We start from the raw sequence: 9,271 nt of genomic DNA, 5'->3' as shown, positions 1-9,271 counted from the left end.
TTACGAAATTGACAAAAATATTAGAAAATATTTTGAATAGCAAACCATAAATTTAGATGATTACGTTCTATTTTTGTCAATCATTTTTCATATGATATTTTTATTGTTATTCCAAGGAAAAGAGGGCAGATCCTCTGGTCCGTAATTTACGGATCAGGGGATGGTCCATTATTGTAGACCCTTGATTTGGATGGACCCTACCGACTTAAAGATGGGCTCCATCTAAATCAATGGTTCTCATACAATGAACTATCCCTTGGTCCGCAAATTATGGACTAGAAGATCCGGCCCGCAAGGAAAAAGATGCGCAACGTATTTTGCTAATATATAAAATAAAACATGAAATATAATTAATAAATGATAAAACATGAAATATAATTTATTTATTTTATTTATGATAAAAAAATGTAATATAATATTCTAACTAGTTTCAAGATGGCTTTGAAGTTTCAATCAATCGCAACAATCTCACGATACGTGACGCGCACGTCAACAATCGCTTCCTTTTCGGCGTCGAACGTTCTCTGCCGTTGCTCGCTTTTTCCACTCGCCTAACGAACCCCATGGCCGCCGATGCCGACGGCAACCTCCCTATGCCGGCCGACCTCGAGAAGGGCGATCCGTCGGCCGCCCATGCCCCATCTTCCCCCCCAGCGGCGGACGAGGGCGGCAGCGTGGTGAGGTCGGTGGTGGACAGGTGGCGGAGGGAGGACCTGTTGGAGCGGGGCGGCCTGGTGCTCCGCGCGCTCCTCCTCCTCTTCTCGCTGCTCGCCTCCATCATCACGGCTTCCAACAAGCACGGCGATTGGAAGGACTTCGATCACTATCAGGAGTACAAGTGGGGCTTCTGATCTGAGCTGATTCTGGTTGGATCTGGTTGGGGGGTGGGGGGTCCGATTCGAATCGTTTGGTTACTGATTAATTGGGGATGCAGGTACCTCTTGGCCGTCTCCATACTCGCGTTATTGTACTCGGCCGCTCAGGTGTGGAGGCAGGCGCATCGGTTCAGCACGGGGAGGGATTTGGTACCGAGAAACTATGCTGGGATTGTTGATTTCGCCGGTGATCAGGTTGGTATTTTTCTTAGTGTTATTTGGTTGAAATTTCAAATTTTACGTATTGGTTTGATGGAAGGAATGTTCTATGTGGTGATTTCGCCGTGAATGTTTACGCTGAAGTTTATCGTCTGAGTCTAATTGAATTAGAGATGCCTCAGTTACTCTCTAATTAATACTATTAGCTAAACGGTAGAAAAACAAATAAATCATCCTATTAATCATACTCATTTCATTGGCAGACTATGTTATATGAATCATCATCGTCGTAGATTTTTTTTTTCCTAAAACATATGGATTATCTTATTAAGGAAATAAATTCGTGGTGAGAATTATAACATATATGCTTTTCGCATGAAAAAGAATCAAACTCATTGGTAAAACTGAAAATGAGGTCGGTCTATAGGTTGCAGGTTCATGAATCAGATGTCTCACTACTATGATTTAGCTAGTAGTGTGTCTAACTTGTTTTTTCAGACTCATTTCATATTTCTAGCTCTAATTTCTGTCTTATAAACCTATTATTGTTTCGAAGGGGAGCCTTGGCGCAACGGTAAAGTTGTTGCCATGTGACCAAAAGGTTACGGGTTTGAATCCTGGAAACAACCTCGTCCAAAAAGCAGGGTAACGCTGCGTACAATGGATCCTTCCCCAGTACCCCGCATGACGGGAGCTTCGTGCACCGGGCTGCCCTTTTTTTTTTTTTAAACCTATTATTGTTTCTCTCACCATTCAAGTATATGTGGCATAACTGCCACCACATTTTTATTCACCAATTGCGATGATGGTAAACGATGCTTATGGTACTATGATTACATCAGAGACCAATACAATCCCCTTAATCTCACATTTGCTAAGTGGGGTTGTCATTTGGACAAGATATCACCTAGCTAATTGCTTTTATTTTTTGAATTGGATTGGATCTCTTTGATCTTTCGTACCCTCCACCATAGCTCAATTTGTGCTCTATGTTGGCATTTCCCATAGAGAGAGATCACATTTCTACAAATTTTGCTATATGTGATAATATATAATGGTACTTGAGTAGGCCTGCACAAATTACCTTGCACTTGCACATCACAACCAAATATAAAATTCTAATTCTGAAGAAAAAAAAATGACTTCACAAGTAAAAATTCCTAATTCAAGAAAAAAAAAATCAAAACATGATTTTGTTCTCCATTTGTCCTATCCTATTTTTTTGAGAACCCTAAGCCAACCCACAACCCAAATCATTTTCACCTTGTTTGTGTCTTTTGTAGTCTTCTTTTTGCTGATCTCCCATTGTGCCAACAATCTCCGCTAATCATCATCACTCTTCACCATCGCCTCTCTTCTTTGCTCAAGCTTGTCTCCTTACAGCTCATCTGTGATCTCATTTGTGACCTTGTCTCCTCTCTTAATGATTATGTGCCTCATCTCTTGCCTTCTTTGTTTGGCTTCATCGAAATCCCTAATGCCTCTGATGTTTCACCAATCCTTAACCATCTCTGTCAATATCTGAACATCTCCTCCTCTCAGTCTGTAGCTCAATTTGAATTTTTGTTTAATCAATATTCCCTTGTGCCTTCAATTTTTTTACCATCCTTGTTCGTCTCTGTCAATATCCCTGCATTGTCATCTTTGTTCACACCCCAATCAGGATCTTCTCCCATCTTTGGTGATCTCCCTCTCGCATATTTGCTTGTCAGCTTTCTTGTTGCAATGATATGCTCAACTCTTTGCTGATAAGCCATCATTTTTTTCGTCTTTGATCATCCCTACCCATCCATGACAATATCGTAACATCTCTTTTCCCACATCCCAACCAAGATCTTTGCTTATCTGCATCTATCACCCTCTTTGTATTTGGTTCCCAACTCCCTTGTTTGTGCTTGCTTTTACTTTGGTACATCACTTCTCCCATCTTTGTCGAAGGTGAATGTTAGGTCAATTGTTTTGTAAAATCCAAATGTGGTTATCTAGTTTATTTTTTATTTTTGATGAATGATTGAATGTTCCGGTTAATTTGTTTTATAAGTTTTTATATAATTTTGTTATTTGAAACCATGACTCATGGCTCCTAATAGAAGACACCAAGAAGGAGACAAGTAGCAACCACAACAAACAAAGCTATAAAGATAGTAAAGGAAAATTTGTTCAACTCAAGGGCAAAGTTCTCATTGTATAAAATTATGTGTTGAGAGTTAGTGTTTGATTACTAGAGTCAATAAGTTCTTTAACAAAATGCAGTTGAACAACACATGATTAAATTGATTGAAGAAATTCTGGTTGGTCATTTCAGATTGCTTCTCACTGTTAAATTAGAAACTGCATTTTTGGATTATTTGATAACTAGTTGGAACCTTGAAACATAATTGTCTTTGGAATAAAGATAAACTCTTGGAGTCTAGCATTTAAGATGTCTCTTAGGTTTAAGAAATTATGGATGGTTGGCTCGAATTAGTAAAGATGAGATGAAAAGTTCACTCCAATTTCATGAATTTAGTGGTAAACCAAAGTGAAGAAATTAAATCTGTTTTAGATGTAAAGAGTGATTATAATTCGACTCATTATTTAAGATGGTTGTATTGATAGTCTTTTGTGCTATGTTATTTCCGCAAAAGAATTATATAGCTATCAAAGGATTAGTAACTTTTGCAGATAGTATTGAGCTATTGAATTACTTCAATTGGCAGTGTATAGTTTTTGTTTTTATAAATATGTTGTGTATCATTTTGTCTGCATGAATGCAGTAATAGTATGGGAAGTGAATCGATTGAATTAGTGGATATACAATTCTATTAGTTGTAAGTTCTATAAGTTATTTTTTTGTACTAATTGTCATTTATATAAGGAATTTTAATTGGTTTTATATGTTTGATTGTCAGAGATTTGGTTTTTGTACACATTTTGATCTTTGAAGTGACATAGCGAATGAACATATTCCCATCCACCTCTTTTTTCTTTTTTTGGGTTGGTTCCAGAAGATATATTTTACAAAAAGTATAGAGCGAAGTTCCAGTTGTGATGTGGGTAAATAGGAGGAGGTTCTTGGATATTGTTGGAGACAGGTAGGGATGGTCAGCGACTAACAACATGACGGAATGTTGCATGTGGAGATCTTGGTTAGGATGCCGGCAAAGATAAGTAAATGCCCTATCAACAGAGATGGACAGGGATGATTGAAGATCAGAGGCACAAGGGGATGATATCATTAGAGATGGATAGAGATGACAAGATATGATATGAAGCCACACCCAAGTGGGGAAGAAAGGAAACTGACCCAAGCAGATAAGAGAGGAGGTGAACAGTGGAGTTGGTAAAGGTCGGCAGAACAGAGAAGATATAGGATGTAGGCTGTGGGGAAAAAATTGTGCTTTTGTTTTGGAGATTCAAAAAAAAAAGAGTTTAAAACAACAACAAGAAAAAAAACGCCCATACTTTAGTTTCCTTGTTTTACAGGTGTTGGAATTAGGAGCTCCCCACATAAGATTGTCAGATTAAGTTCCTTAGGTATCGTTTCCCTTCATCTACTTTCAGTCCTTCATCTACTTACAGTCCCTTTTGACACTTCGACACCCAATGGCCGTCGTTTGCATAGTGTCAATTATTTCCAAGTAAAGATAAATAAAGTTGCTGGATAATTTCCTCATTTGAAGCTTAATCTCCCTAACCAAAATTGGGGGAGAATCCTTATGGTGATGAGACTGGAATGGGTTTCGACGATTGGACAGTATGCAACTCAAGCATTTCCTAGAAATACAAAGATAACCAGACAAGTTCTCGTGGCTTGCAAATTCTGAAGGGACTTGCCCCCTGAAGGCAGTCTTGCACTTTACTGTACATGTACTTATATATAGATAGATGTTTGTATGAGTCTTGATAGTGCTTTGTTGGCTTCGTTGCTCCCCCTTTTTCATGAGAATAGAAGTGAAATGATGATATGATTTGACTATATTGCTTAGATATTGTACCTATCGTGCTGTGTTTTTTTAAATTCCTCTGCAATTCATACTTGGTGTCGTTGAACTATCAGTTTCTATATGGTCAGTTCTTGCTCTTTGAATGGCTGTCAATTCTTACTCTCGAATGACAAGTGTATAAACCATGGGTCATTCAAGCTTTTATCATGAAAGTACAAGGAGTAAGACATCATGAACTATGTGTCACTAAAAACTTGTATCCTTCACGCTGAAATTTCAATTTAATTAAAATGCGTAGGACCTCGGAGAATAAGATTATAAACACAAATCTAGAGTTACATGCAAACTTTGGGAAAAACCCATCACGCTTGATGGCAAGCCTACAAAATGTTCATTGCATTCTACTGTCTTTTTTTTGTTGATTGATTAATTCAGTTAATTGCCTTTTTTCTTAAATAGGTGGTAGCCTACTTATTGATCTCTGGAGCATCTGCGGCCATTCCCCTTACCAATCGCATGAGAGAAGGATCAGATAATATCTTCACTGATTCTTCGTCTGCTGCAATCAGTATGGCCTTCTTTGCATTCGTCTCTAGTGGATTATCTGCATTGATTTCAGGCTTCAAGCTCTCTAAACAAACCTATATATAGACCTACCTTATTGCCCTCCGACTCTGAATATCCTTTATTCTTGTGTTGTGTATCTATTACGGAATCCTAGCTATACATATTGTCTGTACTACCTCCATATTCTTTGTGAATTGTAAATTTGAACATTACAATTACTGTAATGTTTTATACATATTATCTATCAAAAGTTTGTAGAGTTTAAATATTCTATCAATCTCTTATTGTTGCTAGAGGCATATACATTATTTTATGTTTATGATATGATAATAACCCTTTTAATATTCTAATAATTCCTTGCCATGGGTCACCGTTGTTCTCATTAATCAAAACAGGGTTACTTGTCAACTTGTATCATGATAAACTTGGACTTTATAATTATTGTTCATACAGTTCAGCTTTATTTCGTTTTACTTTACAAGGATTTAACTGACTGCCCCAATGGACATGAGATGAAATTGGTCATGTCAGTTTTTCTTTTAGCAATCTGGTGATTGACTTTTGGAATAATTGCATTTGATTTACTTAATCATTTTGTTAGTTATCTTAACGTGACGTCGAGTCTAACGTGAAGATATCACGAATCTTTAAACAGCTATTGCTGATGCAGTTGTTTAATTATATTGTTGGTAAGTAAAATCTAATGGACATAATTCTGAAACTTCAGTGATCAAAATTTGAACATAAAAGTTAAGTGTCTATGTAAATCATGGATAATAATTCCAAGTATTTGCCATTTAACGTTATGCAATGTTGATTTTATGTTTTCGGATCTATGCCCTTCCTACAAGAAGTTCTGTATCGGTTCCATTGATTCAACCTATTTGAAAACATGTCAAGTTTTATCAAATTATCAAAAGTATTTATTAAATCAAAATATGAATCAATTCGATGGAAAATTGTAAATGTTTGAATGATTTACAATTTAAATGTAAAAATGTTTATTATCAGTTTTTAAATATTTTTTCTTAAGCCATTAATAATCTATAACATATAATCACATAGAAATATCTATTGTTTAAAAAAAAGACAAAATATATGACAATTTACCAAAACACGTAGGACGTTTTGAATTTTTTGCATTTTAGTACTTGCTTTTGGAATTGTCTAAATAAGGTAGTCTCGCTGAGTTCATTTCCTATTCCTTGTAGGAGTGCAACTTCAGCGATGGAGTCATCGTGCTTGACTACTTCACATTAGATTCATGTGAGGAGTATCGTAAAGGAGCTCCTTTGATCGAAATGACTATGATGAGGAGATGGTTGAGATGACAACAACGGACGATTCGAAAAATCCTAGTTGGGTCGACCTAGACATGAAGGGGAAGGACGTCGATTTTCCGGAGGCAAGTACAGATTCGGATGGTTGTGGGTTCGATGAGCAAAAGGAGAAAAGATTGTGTCTTGGTAGCCAAAAGGACGAGCTTGATGGTGCTAAAGTGTTGGAAATTGTTGAGAAGATACATAAAGATGAGGAGAGTGAAGAAGTAGTGGGAACCATGAAAATAGGAATTGAGAAGCCTGAGGAAGAAGGGTGGGAAGATCATATGGAAATTGAGGGCATTGGCTTGTAGAATGATTTGGTTAAAGGTTGAGAGAAGAAAGTGATGACTTGGTGGAAGCTCCTGTTTGAGCTTCTAAAATTCCGTACTTTGCAACTTATTATCTATCAATTCCGTTTTTCTTTTGAAGTTATTCTATTGTTATTATGCTACTATCAAAGTTCATTGTTAAATAAATATTAGGTAGAATGTTAAGGACTTTTTTTTAATACTTGTTCCTCTCCACAGAAGTCATTCTAGTCTCAGTTGAGGCCCAAGCAGTGCGTCTCAATGAAGCCTTCTCAGTCATGAGGCACCTATCGATTCTAAATCTCCATTGTCTGCTGGTGGATTGACCTCATTGTCAATTCTAACCCTTTAGTGAGATGTTTCAAGGCTTTGTCTAAGGAGAGTTGGCTCCAACACGACATGAGATGATTTTTCTTATTAGTTGTGGTGCCCATCCAGACACCCTGAGTAGTTATCTTTTCAAGGAAGCTCTTAGTCACTAATTGCTCCTGGGAACTTATTGTCTTTGTCACTAGGTTCCATGCCTGTGCAATTGTCTTCTTCCTTATATTATTTAGTCTTCTCGTTGATTTTGGTCTGTGTTTGAGATCAATAATGAATACTTTGTGCTTTTTTATTTGTTTATCGAAAAAAGATTGGTTGTATTATATTTTGACACTATAACATTAAAAGATAACACTTTTTACGCATTGTTTATATGACTGAAAAATATTATTGTAAAAAGTTTGCTTAAAGATAATGCTCAAAAAATGTTATCTTTTTTTTATAAAAATAACATTTTTAACACGCTTAAAAAATATTGTCATTTTTTTGTCGTTTTTTACAATGACAACGTTTTTGTAATGCTTAAATAACGTTGTCATTTTTTTTACAAAAACAACATTTTTTAATGGATAAAAAATATTGTATTTTTTAAAATATAACTTTTTAAGTAAAAGATTAATCTATTTATAAATAAAAAATATGAGTATTCACCAACTTAAAAAAAAATAAATGAGTATCCATAATATTTTTTAAAATATAAATATTTAACAAAAGATACAACTTCATATAATTCAAATAAAAAATATGTATATATAATCCATAAACTTTGTATTCTATGTTAAGTCGATACAAAACAAAAACTCTTCTTGGATTGTTTGAAGGGAAATAAACTCACAGAAATATTTATTTTATCGTTCATAACAAGATGATAGCTTTGCAAAACATCCTTCACTCATTGACTTATGATATTTTTTTAGGGCCCAACTTCTTAAGTTCTTTAAGCTAAAAAATTAAAACATAATGATGATTGAAATAACTAATTATGCCAGAGTGTTTAAAGACGACCATATAAACAACAAAGACTAACAATAGCAGCTTATTGGAATTGAAGATCTTTCTTTAGAGCCTTTGACTATCTCTCTCAGTATTAATTTCATTACCTATGGTTCTACTTGGATATATTGAATGAGGTATGTCTGAATGAATAGCAAACGAGCAGAATGAGGGATCTTAGCAAAGCATTGCCAATGCCTCAATAATAGACGTGGATGCAAATGCAAATGCAAAAGAAAATCTCTGCTTATCTCAGAAATTTGTTCATTGAGTTGGTGAAGTTCCGCTTATCTAAATTGGTAAAGCTCTGCTTATCAACGAGGACACTGAAAGAAGAATGCATGGATGCAGCATCTAGTTCTACTTGGCAAAGCTCTGCTTATCTCAGAAAAATATGTACACATCTCATTATTTGGAGACACAAAAAGATCTAAAGAGGAATTCCCCTCATATAGGAAAAGCTTCTTTTAAATTTGGTACCAACGAGGACACTGAAGAAGAATCAATAGCCATCTCGGTTCCTTTCTGATCTCAGCCGCTGGAATGCTCTTGGACAAACACATAAGAAGCCAGCAGAGTTAACTAAATGTTTTAAGAACAGAGAACTCACAAATAGAGATTTTGTCGACACAAGGACACAAGATCCTGTTATGGCAGCTGTGAATAAATTTGGAGGAACCTATGACTGGAGAGCTAATAAAGCACAATTTGCAGTAATACTCTTTATGCTCTTACTGAGAATGATGATGCTTATAAGTTCGTTGAAATTTCTTACATTCTTGATTGATTTATCATTA

The 9,271-nt window shown here is 35.7% G+C and overlaps 1 protein-coding gene across 1 annotated transcript; it reads left to right on the top strand.

Annotated features, from left to right (window-relative positions):
* The first annotated feature begins 449 nt into the window (after nt 1–449).
* Nucleotides 450–5,890, top strand: LOC122056387 (CASP-like protein 4B4). The gene is made up of 3 exons (XM_042618317.1): nt 450–838; nt 935–1,070; nt 5,420–5,890. Exons 1-3 carry the CDS (start codon nt 564–566, stop codon nt 5,609–5,611), a joined length of 603 nt encoding a protein of 200 aa, XP_042474251.1. The 5' UTR covers nt 450–563; the 3' UTR covers nt 5,612–5,890.
* Nucleotides 5,891–9,271: the final 3,381 nt, after the last annotated feature.

Source organism: Zingiber officinale, chromosome 3B (genome assembly GCF_018446385.1).
Source record: "Zingiber officinale cultivar Zhangliang chromosome 3B, Zo_v1.1, whole genome shotgun sequence".
NCBI classification, from domain to species: domain Eukaryota; kingdom Viridiplantae; phylum Streptophyta; class Magnoliopsida; order Zingiberales; family Zingiberaceae; genus Zingiber; species Zingiber officinale.
Note: the sequence above shows the minus strand (reverse complement) of the source record. Positions and strands in the feature narration are given on the sequence as shown.